At 36.2% G+C, this 16,435-nt stretch overlaps 1 protein-coding gene across 2 annotated transcripts in view; it reads left to right on the top strand.

Annotated features, from left to right (window-relative positions):
- Positions 1-16,435, top strand: part of itga2.2 (integrin, alpha 2 (CD49B, alpha 2 subunit of VLA-2 receptor), tandem duplicate 2) — a 133,175-nt gene extending 116,740 nt beyond the window's left edge. For both annotated transcript variants that reach the window (XM_061906188.1, XM_061906189.1), the window contains 5 exons: positions 6,857-6,967; positions 8,429-8,542; positions 8,736-8,825; positions 8,948-9,064; positions 14,766-16,435. In XM_061906188.1, coding sequence (XP_061762172.1) covers positions 6,857-6,967; positions 8,429-8,542; positions 8,736-8,825; positions 8,948-9,064; positions 14,766-14,849 — 516 coding nt within the window. In that variant the 3' untranslated portion in view covers positions 14,850-16,435. The remainder of the gene's footprint in view (positions 1-6,856; positions 6,968-8,428; positions 8,543-8,735; positions 8,826-8,947; positions 9,065-14,765) is intronic.

Below are 16,435 nucleotides of genomic sequence, written 5' to 3'. Positions count from 1 at the left end.
AGGATGGGGCTAGGTACACCCCTTTGTCCACAACTGCGTGAGCAAATAGTCAAACAGTTTAAGAACAACATTTTTCAAAGTGCAATTGCAAGAAATTTAGGGATTTCAACATCTACGCTCCGGAATATATTCAAAAGGTTCAGAGAATCTGGAGAAATCACTCCACGTAAGCGGCATGGCCGGAAACCAACATTGAATGACCGTGACCTTCGATCCCACAGACGGCACTGTATCAAAACCCGACATCAATCTGGTTATCACCACATGGGCTGAGGAACACTTCAGAAAACCACTGTCAGTAAATACAGTTCGTCGCAACATCTGTTAGTGCAAGTTAACGCTCTACTATGCAAAGCGAAAGTCATTTATCAACAACAACCAGAAACGCCGGCTTCTCTGGGCCTGAGATCATCTAAGATGGAATGATGCAAATTGGAAAAGTGTTCTGTGGTCTGAGGAGTCCACATTTCAAATTGTGTTTGGTAATATTCGACATCGTGTCATCCAGACCAAAGGGAAAGCGAACTATCCAGACTGTTATCGACGCAAAGTTCAAAAGCCAGCATCTATGATGGTATGGGGGTGCATTAGTGCCCAAGTCATGGGTAACTTACACATCTGTGAAGGCACCATTAATGCTAAAAAGGTACATTCAGGTTTTGGAACAACATATGCTGCCATCTAAGCGCCCTTGCTTATTTCAGCAAGACAATGCCAAGCCACACTCAGCATGTGTTACAACAGCGTGGCTTCATAAAAAAAAGAGTGCGGGTACCTTCCTGGCCCACCTGCAGTCCAGACCTGTCTCTCATCGAAAATGTGTCGCGCACTATGAATGTAAAATACGACAGCGGAGACCCCGGACTGTTGAACGACTGAAGCTCTACATAAAACAAGAGAGGGAAAGAATTCCACTTTCAAAGCTTCAACAATTATGTTCCTCAGTTCCCAAATGTTTATTGAGTGTTGTTAAAAGAAAAGGTGATGGAACACCGTGGTGAACATACCCTTTCCCAACTACTTTGGCACGGGTTGCAGCCATGAAATTCTAAGATAATTATTATTTGCAAAAAAAAAAACAATTGTATGAGTTTGAACATCAAATATGTTGTCTTTGTAGTGCATTCAATCGAATATGGGTTGAAAAGGATTTGAAAAAATGTTTTCCCTTTATATTTACATCCAACACAATTTCCCAACTCATATGGAAACGGGGTTAGTACATTCACTGTACAAACATACATATACTCATGCATATAATCATGTTTCATGAAACATATATTAACATTGTTGCCCTAGGGGAAACTGGGTAAAACACGGCAAACTGATAAAGCTTAACCTATTGTTAATATAACAATCTACAAGGTTGATACAGTTTGCTCGTCTTTTTTCCCCTCCATTTATCTGCTTTTTTTTGTATTTCAAGTTCTCATTACATGTGGGTATTGTTGCATCTGAAACAATTGGATTGTTGATAATAGAAGTAATTATTGTTATTGATCATTATCAATAGTACTACTTCTATTGGTATTTGTATTGATCCATTTGTAGTATAATAATGTTCGTTCTTATTTCTGTGTTATTGATATTTACTTCACTAACTTTTTCTTTGCTATGACTTTTACTATCATATTTGTACATATCCTATTTGCTGATGCTGTTCTGTTGTTGTTGTTGTTATTGTTGTTGTTGTTGTCTCTTTGTCTTATCCCACTCTTGTCCCTGCAATTTCCCCCTCTTTCTTCCTTTTTTGTTCTTTTCTATTCCTCCAAACATTAATAAAAAATCAATTTAATGAAGTCAAATACAAACCCCGTTTCCATATGAGTTGGGAAATTGTGTTGGATGTAAATATAAACAGAATACAATGATTTGCAAATCATTTTCAACCCATATTCAGTTGAATATGCTACAAAGACAAGATATTTGATGTTCAAAATAATACTTTTTTTTTTTTTTTTGCAAATAATCATTAACTGTAGAATTTGATCCCAGCCACACATTACAAAGAAGTTGTGAAAGGTGGCAATAAATACTGATAAAGTTGAGGAATGCTCATCAAACACTTATTTCGATCATCCCACGGGCGTGCAGGGTAATTGGGAACAGCTAGGTGCCATGATTGGGTAAAAAAGCAGCTTCCATGAAATGCTAAGTAATTCACAAACAAGGATGGGGCGAGGGTCACCAATTTGTAAGGAAATTGTCGAACAGTTTTAGAACAACATTTCTCAACGAGCTATTGCAAGGAATTTAGGGATTTTAGCATCTACGGTTCGTAAAATCATGAAAGGGTTCAGAGAATCTGGAGAAATCACTGCACGTAAGCGATGATATTACAGACCTTTGATCCCTCAGGCGGTACTGCATCAAAAACCGACATCACTGTGTAAAGGATATCACCACATGGGCTCAGGAACACTTCATAAAACCACTGTCAGTAACTACAGATGGTCGCTACATCTGTAAGTGCAAGTTAAGACTCTACTATGCAAAGCGAAAGTGATGACACGCTTTTTTGTACACATTACTTTAGTTTATAAATCGCTGCACTTGAATGTACAAAATATGTATACAAAGATGCAAACACCACCATCTAGTGATGAACTGTTGTCATTCACATTGAGTAATGGCTTGTTTTAGTCTAATGCTTTTTTTAATGTTTTCATTTTTTTCATGAAGTCTAGTCTAATGCTGGTGTGACTTATGTTGGTAAATACCACTTCCCAGTACCTTAAGAGCTGTGTTGGACAATGAGTGGCTTTTAGCTCATTGGCACTCAATGAGTGTGGATTTGTGCTCTCTGGTTTTGGCCTGTGCGGAATGACAGTTACACAACATTAATGGCCTAGTATACGAAAGGTTTGCGTTTATTAAAACTTGTTCAAACTTGTTAGCACATAAAAAGGTAATTTACTCAATTATTGTGCAAAGGATTGCGTCTCCTAAATGAGCAATATAAGAAGCACAATCAGTTCAATGCATCTGTCTTCATGTACAAACGTATATGGTGATTGTTAGAACACCCACAATAGTAAGAGGAGGAGATGCAAATATACAGTAATTGTTTTGTGATTTAACAAGCATAAAACTGTTCTGCAGCTACTCTTTCTTTAGTGAGTCAGTAATGTATGTGAAAACTAGCACAGTTACGCAAAAATATCGAAGAGGCGATTGTTGCAGTATGACAGATGATAACGAGATAGAGACACAGTGTTTCCTCGTTTATTGCTGTAACATCCAGAAACTCCGCCGGCTTCTCTGGGCCCGAGAGCATTTAAGATGGACTGATGCAAAGTGGAAAAGTGTTCTGTGGTCTGACGAGTCCACATTTCAAATTGTTTTTGGTAATATTCGACATGGTGTCATTCGGACCAAAGGGGAAGTGAACCATCCAGACTGTTATCGACACAAAGTTCAAAAACCAGCATATGTGATGGTATGGGGGTGCATTAGTGCCCAAGGCATGGGTAACTTACACATCTGTGAAGGCACCATTAATGCTGATAGGTACATACAGGTTTTGGAACAACATATGCTGCCAAACCAATTTATAAAACAGCACCCAAAAACGCTGCCTGCTTTGCTGGGCTCATTCAAGATGGACTGATGCAAAGTGGAAAAGTGTCCTGTGGTCTGATGAGTCCACATTTCCAATTATATTTGGAAACTGTGGACGTGGTGTTGTTCCTTAACAAAGAAAAAAATAACCATCCGGATTGTTATAGGCGCAAAGTTCAAAAGCCAGCATCTGTGATGGTATGGGGGTGTATTAGTGCCCAAGGCATGGGTAACTTACACATCTGTGAAGGCACCATTAATACTGAAAGGTCCATACAGGTTTTGGAGCAACATATGCTTATTTCAGCAAGACAATGCCAAGCCACGTGATACAACAGTGTAGCTTCGTAGTAGAAGAGTGCGGGTACATTCCTGGCCCGCCTGCAGTCCAGACATGTCTCCCATCAAAAATATGTGGCGCATTATGAAGCGTAAAATACGACAACAAGACTCCGGACTGTTCAACAACTTAAGCTGTACATCAAGCAAGAATGGTAAAGAATTTCACTTTCAAAGCTTCAACAATTAGTTTCCTCAGTTCCCAAACATTTATTGAGTGTTGTTAAAAGAAAATGTGATGTAACACAATGGTGGTCCTTTCCCAACTACTTTGGCACGTGTTGTAGTCATGAAATTCTAAGTTAATTATTATTTGCAAAAAAAAAATAAAGTTTATGAGTTTGAACATCAAATATCTTCTCTTTGTAGTGCATTCAACTGAATATGGGTTGAAAATGATTTGCAAATCATTGTATTCCATTTATATTTACATCTAACACAATTTCCCAACCCATATGGAAACGGGGTTTGTACAAATAAGACAACAAGAGAAGTATTCCACACTTCTCTTTTCTAAAGTAAATCTGTACAGCCGGTATGATCATGTACATCAACAATATGAAGTAAAACCACCATAAATGCTCCAATTAATACCCCTATTTAATTTTCAGCCCAGTCTTTAAACAGTGGAAGCTCGATTTCCAGAACCCTCTGTTTGCAAACTTTTTGGTTTACGAACTTTTAGATCTTGCCAAATATGCCTCTGTGTGCTCACCATGTCTCTGTGTAGGAACGCTTCATTCATTCATTCATTTTGTGTCCCGATGGCAGCCATTTTTGCTTGCTCATATTGAAGAGGTCGAGAAAGCAGACTTCATGCCACAGCATGTTTTGTCTGCTCATCAGAGAGAGGAGAGCTTTATGTACCTTAGGTGGATTTCACTTTTTTAATGTCTATTTTTGTATAGGGGTGTAACGGGTATGCAAAAATTTTGGTTCGGTACGTACCTCCGTTTAGAGGTCACGGTTCGGTTCATTTTCGGTACAGTAAGAAAACAACGAAATATACATTTTTGGGTTATTTATTTAACAAATGTGTAAACAATGGCTTTATCTTTTAACATTGGGAACACTGTAATAATTCTGCCCACGTTAATCAACATTAAACTGTCTCGAATTGTTGCTTGTATTAAATAAAGTGACACAACTTTTCTTCTACATATAAAAAGTGCAACATTAAACGGTTTCAAGTCAACTCCATCCATCAGTCCATCCATTTTCTACCGCTTATTCCCTTTGGGGGTGCGGGGGGCGCTGGTGCTTATCTCAGCTACAATCGGGTGGAAGGCAGTGTACACCCTGGACAAGTCGCCACCTCATCGCAGTCAAGTCAACCCATCATGCTTAATTTATCACAGCATTTGGGAAGCCTGTAGTTGATTTTTATTATGTAAATGGTATATTTTTATCAACATGTGATAGCAGAGACCCTGCCATTCAAAGCTTTTCTGTCCGTAAAACACACATACGCACGCACGCATGCACGCACACATACACACACACACACACACACCGCAAAATGTTACGCCAAAAGCTAATTAGCCTTCACCTCAAGCCAGAACTGCGAGCGAGCTGAGCTGCGGTTCAAGTTTCTAGAAGGTCAACGGGCTCATAGTGATTGGGAGGTGTTTATCATTTGGGGAGAGTATACTGCCTTATGCTCACCTTCTAAACATCTATTTGCTCGACGCTGAAGCATTTACTACATGCGCCCTGAATACGCACTGCTGATTGGCTGTTACCGCTCTGACTACGCACTGCTGATTGGCTGTTACCGCTATATATGTAATTAATCAGATGGTTGTGTGGGTGGGACAATGCTGGGTGCTGAGACAGAGACAGAAGAAGCAAAGCAGCTTGTTAAGACTCTAGCTTAGAAACTTGTTCGGTACACCCCCGTACCGAAACGGTTCAATACAAATACACGTACCGTTACACCCCTAATATTGTAGCAATATGGTTGTTAAAGTTAAGGATTTTTGTGATTTCTGATTGTTTGCGAGGGCACTAAAGAAACTTCAGCGTGTGTGTGTTGGCAAAGCAGCGCATACAGCACAGTTGAGCTAGCTGTTGATGTTTTAGCTTGTTAATAAAGAGATTAGTCACTTCCTTGTTATGTTTGTTTGATAAACAGTACTATACAGCATTTTAGGTTGTCTTCAAAGTGTACAAACCTTCACTAAATTATGGGCTTTTGTCGAGGCTGGAAACTTGTTATACATATTTACATTGTTTCTTAAAGGGAACTCTGCCTAATTTTTAGATTTACAAACCTTGTTCATCAGCCAGTTAGGTTCCTACATTGAGGTTCCGATGTACAAACTTTTTGATTGACATACCATGTTTAAAAAACAAGTAAGTTCGTACATCGCAGATGCACTGTTCGAACCTTTTGATTTACGCACCCTGTTGGAGAACTAATTAAGTTCGCAAACCGGGGTTCCAATGTATTTATTACCTAAAAGTATTTTTTTCTAAAGGCTTGTTACATGTTAAAATTGTGCTGTTTTGGGGAGGCTATGCACAGCTGAAATAGATTTCAATCCATTCCAATGGGCGACGTTGATACGAATGTTTAGCGTGACGAGTTGCGTCGTACATCCTATCAACTTGTACATTGAGGTACTACTGTGTCATGAATGGACGGCATTCTGCAACTTTACCTGTCTTTGCATATGTTGGTCCCGCTTCTAAATTGTTAGTGTGAAGCTTTTGTGTCTAGTAGGACGTTTGCTTGCTAACAATGTTACAACATTGTTGCGCAATATACAATATGTGGTCTTCCACTTGCTCATGCACTCCAAAACATTGGTAAAGTTGAGTCATCAAATTCTAAAATGTTATTGCCTGCTTCCAATTAACATTCTGTCATCTTTCGGGCAATAAACACCCTTGTCAAGAATATGAGCATTTATAGCAATACTTCAAAAATGGAATATTACTTGTTAATATGCAGGGAGGTTCTATCAGCTGTGATTCCAACAGCCTGGTGGACCCGCTGAAGGTCGGCGTTAAGAACCAGCAAGTGTCTTTCACTGAAGAGAGTCTCAGAGGCATCGAGAAGCTGGTTGGTCCCCTTTTGTCTTGTCAGATAGGGAAGCCTCACTTAGTGTGATGGCGTGTCAAATGGCACAGAATGAAACTAATAAACACATCCTTAAATAATGATTTAATGTATGTCATAATTTCATAACATTTGTATTTAAAACATGAATTTGTTATTTTAATTAAAAATATGTAATATTATGTTTATAAGAAATATTTATTGAGTTATTTAACTATTTCAGTATTTAAGTTAAATTGTATTCAAATATAATTTCATGAAGCTGCCACACAGGGTTCATGGAATGAATAAGTAATGAATCAAGTGCATCCCAAGATAATTAAATTATAAAATAATTAATTAAAACATGAAATTAACCATTAAATTGTGAAATAATGAATTAAATCATTTTGACAGATGCAGTTTTTGAAGGTGCCACACAGGTTCATAAAGAAACAAATAATTCAAACCTGAACTACATCATCAAAACATAACTTATTTCAAATTGTGAAATAAATCATTAAATTGTGAACGAATTGAATAATTTTGACGGATCAAATTAATGAAGCTGTCACACAAGTTCATGACATAAACAACTAATACAATAAATAATTAATGAAATAACTAAATCATGAAATAATCAAAACATGAGATAATTCAAATTTGGAAACCAATCATTAAGTGTTAATAACTGTTTAAATGTTAAAATAATTAAATGGGACAGTTAAATATTTAAATGCATAATTTGATGTTAAATTGTTTAATCAAACATTTGAGTATTTAATTCCATGATGAATTAGTGACACATTTAAGTAATAACTTTAAAATATGTCAGTAGTTAATTGAAATTGGAACATATTTAAGTATATACTTTAAATATGTCATTAACTATTTAAAGTTTGAATTTATTACAAAAGATATGATTTAATTAAAATATAAGTTTAATTATTATGTTAGTGTTTAAAGTAACTCAATTAAATAAATTGTATTTAATTACATTTAAATTCATTAGTTAAAGTTAAAGTACAATGATTGTCACACACACCCAGAGAATCAATTAAATTTGATATAATTCAATAATACATTAATGATAAATAAATAATTAATCATGAAATAATGACTCAAAATGTGAAAAATCAAATCGTGAAATAAACCATTAAAATGTGATATAAAATAATTTTGACGGACACATTTTATGAAGTTGCCTCACAGGTTCACACAAATAATTAAATAAATTATAAAAAATCGTGAAATAATTATTAAAAACAAGAGATGCTTCAAATCTTAACTTGTGAAATAATTGATTAAATGGTAAAATAACTAAATAGGATATAATAAATATTTAAATGTATAGATGTATGTTAAATGATTTATTCACACATAAGTATTTAATTTTGATGAATGAATGATAGATTTCAATAATTATTTAAAGATGTATGTCATTCTATAAATGCATCACTGAGCACTTGCTGTGTTTGCTGACAGGATTGCCAGAGCGCCAAATGTGAGGACATCAAATGTCTCCTTAAAGACATGGACGTCACCAGCGACTACTACGTCAAAGTCAAAACAAGGATCTGGAGCGGCACATTTATTAAGGTATTGATGACACTTATCTCTCCGTTATGTTTCATACCGAATGCCGGATTTTAATGTGACAATTTGTGTGCGTGTGTGTGCGTCTGCGTGTGCATGCGTGCGTGCGTGCGTGCGTGCGTGTGTGCGTGTGTGTGTGCGTGTGTGTGTGCGTGTGTGTGTGTGTGTGTGTGTGTGCATTTGCGTGTGTATGCAGGCTGTCTATCAGACCACTGAGCTCATCTCCACGGTTGATGTGGAGACTTCCAACCCTGATTTACTCATCATCGGCCTGAAAAAGCTGCCGGTATTGTCGCATATTATTTCCTCTTGAAGAAATTAACTTATTTTTGATCTCTTGAAGAATTTAGCGTATTTACGGCGTCATGAAAGAATGATGGCCATGTCTGACTGTGTGCTTGCCAACAGGTGGTGGTGACAGTGAGTAAGCCAGGAGAGAAAGGAGTCATTCCCGTAGGCGTGATTGTTGGCAGTGTGATCGCTGGTCTAATACTCCTGGGCCTTGCTATCGCTCTGCTGTGGAAGGTTAGCTCAGAAATCTTTCATATCACCTCCTAACTTAATTTTTCATAGTACTGTAGCTCATCTTATCTGCAGAACAGAAACCTTATTTAAGTTAATTAAGATCACTCAGTTGGTCAGTTAGTCACTTCTTAGCTAGCCTGTTATTTGCTTTGTTAGCCAGACAGAAATACCCTTTTTTTTTTTTTAATTATATATATATATATATGTGTGTGTATATATATATATATATATATATATATATATATATATATATATATATATATATATATATATATATATAATAAAAAAAAAAAAAAGGGTATTTCTGTCTGTCATTCCGACGTACATTTGTTTTCCTTTTACGGAAGGTTTTTTGTAGAGAATAAATTACGAAAAAAACACTTAATTGAACGGTTTAAAAGAGGAAAAAACACGAAAAAAAAATGAAAATAAAATATTGAAACATAGTTTATCTTCATTTTTGACTCTTTAAAATTCAAAATTCAACCGAAAAAAATTTGAATCTTTTTGAAAAAAAAAAAATAAAAAATTTATGGAACATCATTAGTAATTTTTCCTGATTAAGATTAATTTTATAATTTTGATGACATGTTTTAAATAGTTTAAAATCCAATTTGCACTTTGTTAGAATATACAACAAATTGGACCAAGCTATATTTCTAACAAAGACAAATCATTATTTCTTCTAGATTTTCCAGAACAAAAATTTTAAAAGAAATTCAAAAGACTTTGAAATAAAATTTAAATTTAATTTTAATTTAAATTTAGATTTTCTAGATTTGCCATAATAATTTTTTTGAATTTGAATCATAATAAGTTTGAAGAAATATTTCAAAAATATTCTTCGTCAAAAAAACAGAAGCTAAAATAAAGAATTAAATAAAAATGTATTTTTTACTATACAATAATCATAAATAAAAAAATACTTGAACATTGATTTAAATTGTCAGGAAAGAAGAGGAAGGAATTTAAAAGTTAAAAAGGTATATGTGTTTAAAAATCCTAACAATCATTTTTAAGGTTGTATTTTTTTCTCTAAAATTGTCTTTATGAAAGTTATAAGAAGGAAAGTAAAAAAATAAATGAATTTATTCAAACAAGTGAAGACCAAGTCTTTAAAATGTTTTCTTTGATTTTCAAATTCTATTTGAGTTTTGTCTCCTTTAGAATTAAAAATGTCGAGCAAAGCGAGACCAGCTTGCTAGTAAGTAAATGAAATTTAAAAAATAGAGGCAGCTCACTGGTAAGTGCTGCTATTTGAGCTATTTTTAGAACAGGCCGGCGGGCCACTAATCTGGTCCTTATGGGCTACTTGGTGCCCGCGGGCAACGCGTTGGTGACCCCTGGCCCAAGGCATGGGTAACTTATACATCTGTGAAGGCACCATTAATGCTGAATGGTCCATGCAGGTTTTGAAGCAACATATGTTGTCATCCAAGCAACATTATCATGGACACCAGTGCTTATTTCAGCAAGACAATGCCAAGTCACATGTTACAACAGCGTAGCTGCGTAGTAAACGAGTGCGGGTACTTTCTTGGCCCGCCTGCAGTCCAGACCTGTCTCCCATCGAAAATGTGTGGCGCATTATGAAGCGCAAAATACGACAGCGGAGACCCCGGACTGTTGAACGACTGAAGCTCTACATAAAACAAGAATGGTAAAGAATTCCACATTCAAAGTTTCAACAATTAGTTTCCTCAATTCCCAAACGTTTATTGAGTGTTGTAAAAAAAAAAAGGTGATGTAACACAGTGGTGAACATGCCCTTTCCCAACTACTTAGGCACATGTTGCAGCCAAGAAATTCTAAGTTAATTATTATTTGCAAAAAAAAAAAAGTGTATTAGTTTGAACATGAAATATCTTGTCTTTGTAGTGCATTCAATTGAAAATGGATTGAAAATGATTTTCAAAACATTGTATTCTGTTTATATTTACATCTAACACAATTTCCCAACTCTTATGGAAACGGGGTTTGTAGTACTAGGGCTGATTCCCACAGTAAAATAAAATAAAACAGTACTAGTATTAGGACTAGTTCATACAATAAAATAAAATAAAATAGTTCTAGTACTAGGGCTATTTCTCACAAAAAAAAAACAGAACTAGTACTTGGGCTACTTCACACAATAAAATTCAATAAAACAGACCTAGTACTTGGTCTATTTCACACCATGAAATAAAACAGAACTAGTACTAGGGCTAATTCACACAATTAAATAAAAAATAACTAGTACTAGGACTATTTCACAAAAAATAAAATACAGCGGTCCTAGTACTACCGTTATTTCACACAATAAAATTAAATAAAACAGTATTATATAATATATTATTATAATATATCAGTATATTTTATATACTGTATATATAATATGTAAATATGACATATATGCTATATTTTATATTGCTACAATGGTACATTTTTAGTCTACTTTATACCTGCATTATCCTTTCCATCATTTGTAACTGAGCTACTGTGTGGAACAATTTACCTTGTTTGTCTAAGTCTAAGACTAAGTCAACTAGTACTTGAACTACCTTTCACAATAAAATAAAACATTACCATTTCTAGGAGTAGGTCCCACAATAAAATCTAATAAAAATAGTACTAGTACTCAGGCTAGTTCACATAATAAAATAAAATAGTACAAAACCCAAAACCAGTGAAGTTGGCACGTTGTGTAATTCGTAAATAAGTCAGAATACAAAGATTTGCCATTTCTTTTCAACTTAAACTACATTGCCAAAAGTATTTCGCCACCCATTCAAATGATGAGAATCAGGTGTCCTAATTATTTGGCACGGCCACAGGTGTGTAAAATCAAGCACTTAGGCATGGAGACTGTTTCTACAAACATTTGTGAAAGAATGGGCCGCTCTCTGTGATTTCCGTAGTGGAACTGTCATAGGATGCCACATAAGCAACAAATCTAGTCGTGAAATTTCTTCGGTCCTAAATATTCCAAAGTCAACTGTGGGCTTCATTATAAGAAAAGCGAAGAGTTTGGGAACCACAGCAACTCAGCCACTAAGTGGTGCGGCCCGCGAGTTTAATGTGAACGCCACTTTATGGGTCATACTTGCCAACGTCCCCAATTTTCCCAGGAGACCCCTGAATTTCAGGGCACCAATTCTCTCGAAGCCCCTGTCAACTTTTACCAGATCAACAGTTTTCAGGGAGTGCCATAATGGCACTGCCTTTAGCGCCCCAGTGTGCAAGCACAGTTGTATGTTGCATCTGACCATGGGAGATGCATGTGTGTTATTGCAAGATATAATTGATCAACAGCTACACATGTCACACTAAGGGTGGCCGTAAAAATAACTTTTAACACTGTTACAAATATTTGCCAGACTGTGAACCCACACCAAAAAAGAATGACAAACACATTTCGGGAGAACAGCCGCATTGTAACAAAACATAAACACACCAGAACAATTACCCGGATTCCCATGCAGACTTACTCTTCCGGGCTACAATATACACAACCCTGCTACCACCAACCCCCCACGCACCCACCCTCCCTACTTGCGCCGGTTGAGGTGTTGTATATTGTAGCCCTGCAAGGTGTTCTGGGTATTTGTTCTCTTGTGTTTAAGTTGTGTTAGGGTGCGAAAATTCTCCCAAAAAGGGTTTGTCATTCTTGTTTGGTGTGGGTTCACAGTGTGGCGCATATTTGTAACAGTGTCAAAGTAGTTTATACGGCACCGTCAGTGTGACCTGTATGGCTGTTGAACAAGTACGTTTTGCAGCCACAGATTTTGTTCTGCACAAGTCTCACACCACATGATACAGAGCCGGCACATTGGTTGTGTGATGTAAAAACGTGCGCGATGACATGTAGTGTAGCAGTAGTCTTCTTTTGGGGGTGCGCGGACTCCTGGAGGTACTTGAATGTATGCCAAGGGACAAGTGAGATTTATTAAAAACAATCTAAAAAACAGCAGCTACTCATAAATCCTTTATACATATGTTTATTGAATAATAAATACTTCAATGAATTATGAATGTAAGTTCATAAACTGTGGAAAGATAATGCAACAATCCAACATTCAGTGTTGACAGCTAGACTTTTTGAGGACATGTTCCATAAATATTGATGTCAAATATTTCTTTTTTTGCAAAAAAATGTTTAGAATTAAGTTCATGAATTCAGATGGATCTCTATTACAATCCCCAAAGAGGGCACTTTAAGTTAATGATTACTTCTATGTGTATAAATCTTTATTTATAATTGAATCACTTGTTTATTTTCAAACACGTTTTTTTAGTTATTTTTATATATTTTTTTCCAAATAGTTCAAAAAAGACCAATACAAATGAGCAATATTTTGCACTGTTATACAATTTAATATATCATAAACTGATGACATAGTGCTGTATTTTACTTCTCTATCTCTTTTTTTCAACCAAAAATGCTTCGCTCTGATTAGGGGGTACTTGAATTAAAAAAATGTTCGCAGGGGGTACATTACTGAAAAAAGGTTGAGAACCACTGTTGTAGAGGACATTAAAGGCAGTGCAGTCACGGCAGCCCTCAATATCGTCGGCCAGGTGAAAATTGGGAAAATTCGGGAGAATGGTTGCACCGGTAGATTGTCGGAGGTGCACTGAAATTCAGGAATCTCCCGGAAAAATTGTGAGGATTGGCAAGTATGTTGCTAGGGCGGGAAAGCCATTAATAGAAGGTGAATTCATTAAAAAGTGCATGTTAAGATTTTTTAAGAAATCTTTTCTTACGGCCCAGGCTCACCCAGTTTCTGCCCCAAGGTAAATTGAGTTTGAGACCCCTGATCTTAAATGAGCTCGGACCCAGCGAAGCTGGCAGCATTTCTGGGTGTTGTTGATAAATGGCTTTCACTTTGCATAGTAGAGTTTAAACTTGCACTTACAGATGTATTGACAAACTGTTGTTACTGACAGTGGTTTTCTGAAGTATTCCTCAGCCCATGTGGTGATAGCCTTTACAAACTAATGTCACTTTTTGATGCATTACCGCCTGAGGGATCGAAGGTCATGGCCTTGCTGCTTACGTGCAGTGATTTCTCCAGATTCTCCGAAGTTTTTGATGATATTACGGACCATAGATGGTGAAATCCCCAAATTCCTTGCAATAGCATGTTAAGAAATGTTGTTCTTAAACTGTTGGACAATTTGCTCACAAAGTGGTGACCCTTACCCCATCATTCTTTGTGAACGACTGAACATTTCATGTATGCTGCTTTTATAACCAATCATGGCACCCACCTGTTCCCAATTAGCCTGTTGTCCTGTGGGATGTTCCAAATAAGTGTTTGATGAGCATTTCTCAACTTTTTCAGTCTTGTTTGTCACTTGTGCCAGCTTTTTTGAAACATATTGCAGGCATCAAATTCCAAATGAGCTAATATTTGCAAAAAATAACGTTTCTCAGTTCGAACATTAATTATCTTGTCTTTGCATTATATTCAATTGAATATAGGTTACAAAGGATTTGCAAATCATTGTATTCTGTATTGTATGTACCATTTACACAACGTGCCAATTTCACTGGTTTTGGGGTTTGTACTTCTAAGACTATTTTACGCAATTAAAATAAAAATCATAGTACATGGAGAAGAAGCAAATATGTTATATTTATGGACATTTTGTAATATCTCTCATTATATCTCAGGTGTACTTTGTTATATTTTTGTAATATTTCTCTTTCTGTTCCTAGTTTGGCTTTTTCAAAAGAAAATACCAGCAGCTGCTAAAAGACGAGGACGAGCAGAGTCACAGACACGAGGATGAAGTGTTGTAATGGCACCTTTCATTCCAGTCAATTGTCTACATCCTGGTACTCTCTGACTACTTCTGATGGAACTGCTAGTGGATTCTTTGCCAGGACTTGGAACAGAGAACAACTATGATGAATACCATAGCGATAATGCTCAATCTGCACATACAAACTACTGACACTCAGGGACGTGGAATTGATATTTCTATTGTACATAGTGTCATTTCATTTAAGGGGACTTTTTATTACTGTATGGATATTTTGGTAGCATATGTTTGACGGAAAGAAATTCATTTGTAAACGGAGTGAGAGGTCCTATATTTACAACACTATCATAATTCACTATAACAAGTCCCTTCTTTTTTTGTGGTCCTTGAAAAAATGGCCGAATTGGGGGCAGCTTTTTCAGGGTGTTTGCGATGTTTTGAGACTGATTGTTTTTCAATAAGATTGAATGTGTTGTTAATTTGTGTATTAGTAAAGTTGTGAGTGTTCTTTGTAACCGTAACCTCAAAAAGTACACAATTTCAGCAAGAAATGGGAAAAAATAGATACTGTATTGATGTTTTACTCGCTTTACACCACACATACTTAAAAGAAGACTCTCGATGGCAGTATGGGCACATTTTAAGAGGTCATTGTCAAATTAGTGTATTCTTTGAATTATAACTCCTATAGTGTGAATGTGAGTGTGAATGTTGTCTGTCTTTTTGTGTTGGCCCTGCGATGAGGTGGCGACTTGTTCAGGGTGTACACCGCCTTCTGCCCGAATGCAGCTGAGATTGGCTCCATCACCCCCAGTGACCCCGAAAAGGACAAGCGGTAGAAAATGGATGGAGTAGTAATAATTATTCAAAGAAACAGCAGGTTGCAGACATTCTCTGTATGATTTCCACGTGTTTGTCCATCTTAAACATTAATTTGTATGTTCCAACACAATTATCTGCGCATGGTAAGAGCATTTGTGAACTGTTGAGAGTGACCTATGTCGCTGTTTTCTGTTGGTAAATGACAAACTGTGGAAGATTATCATCACTTCAACATCTCTATAACATGTAAATTATGCCTCTTTGCTAGGTCAGCGTTGCAAAAAGAAATGCCTTAATTGTCTTACCCTGAATAAATAAAGGTTAAATAGATAAATAGATACATGTAAACTAGGAACTAAATGTTTATATACTACATTACCCAGAAAGCTTAGTACTGTAAATAGGAACAGGGAGTAGGTCTAAGCCGGCTGCGAGAACAATTGTGCCATTTGATCAATAAAGTTGAAATATTGTTCCACGTTGTTGTTTCTGCTGGGTCTACACAAGAAACAAACACTTGTTTTGATTAAACAGCCGATGTGTGTGTCTGAGTGCTGCTCAGAGACTCATTTGATTCGCCAAAATGTACGGGGAAATGTTGCAATGTTACGTGTAATTTACAGATTTTGGTTGAATTTGCATGAATTGGCATGTGTGCGACATGATGAAATCCTGGATGGACTGAAGGAATATGAGGGTCATAATTGTGGCGACACTCTTTGCTTGTTGTGGAGGTTGTTTTCATAGATGGAAATTAATAAACTAACATTTTTGCTTCACTGTATTTTGGAGGGAAACAAA

Source organism: Nerophis ophidion, linkage group LG07 (genome assembly GCF_033978795.1).
Source record: "Nerophis ophidion isolate RoL-2023_Sa linkage group LG07, RoL_Noph_v1.0, whole genome shotgun sequence".
NCBI classification, from domain to species: domain Eukaryota; kingdom Metazoa; phylum Chordata; class Actinopteri; order Syngnathiformes; family Syngnathidae; genus Nerophis; species Nerophis ophidion.
This window is presented reverse-complemented; position numbering and strand designations above follow the sequence as displayed.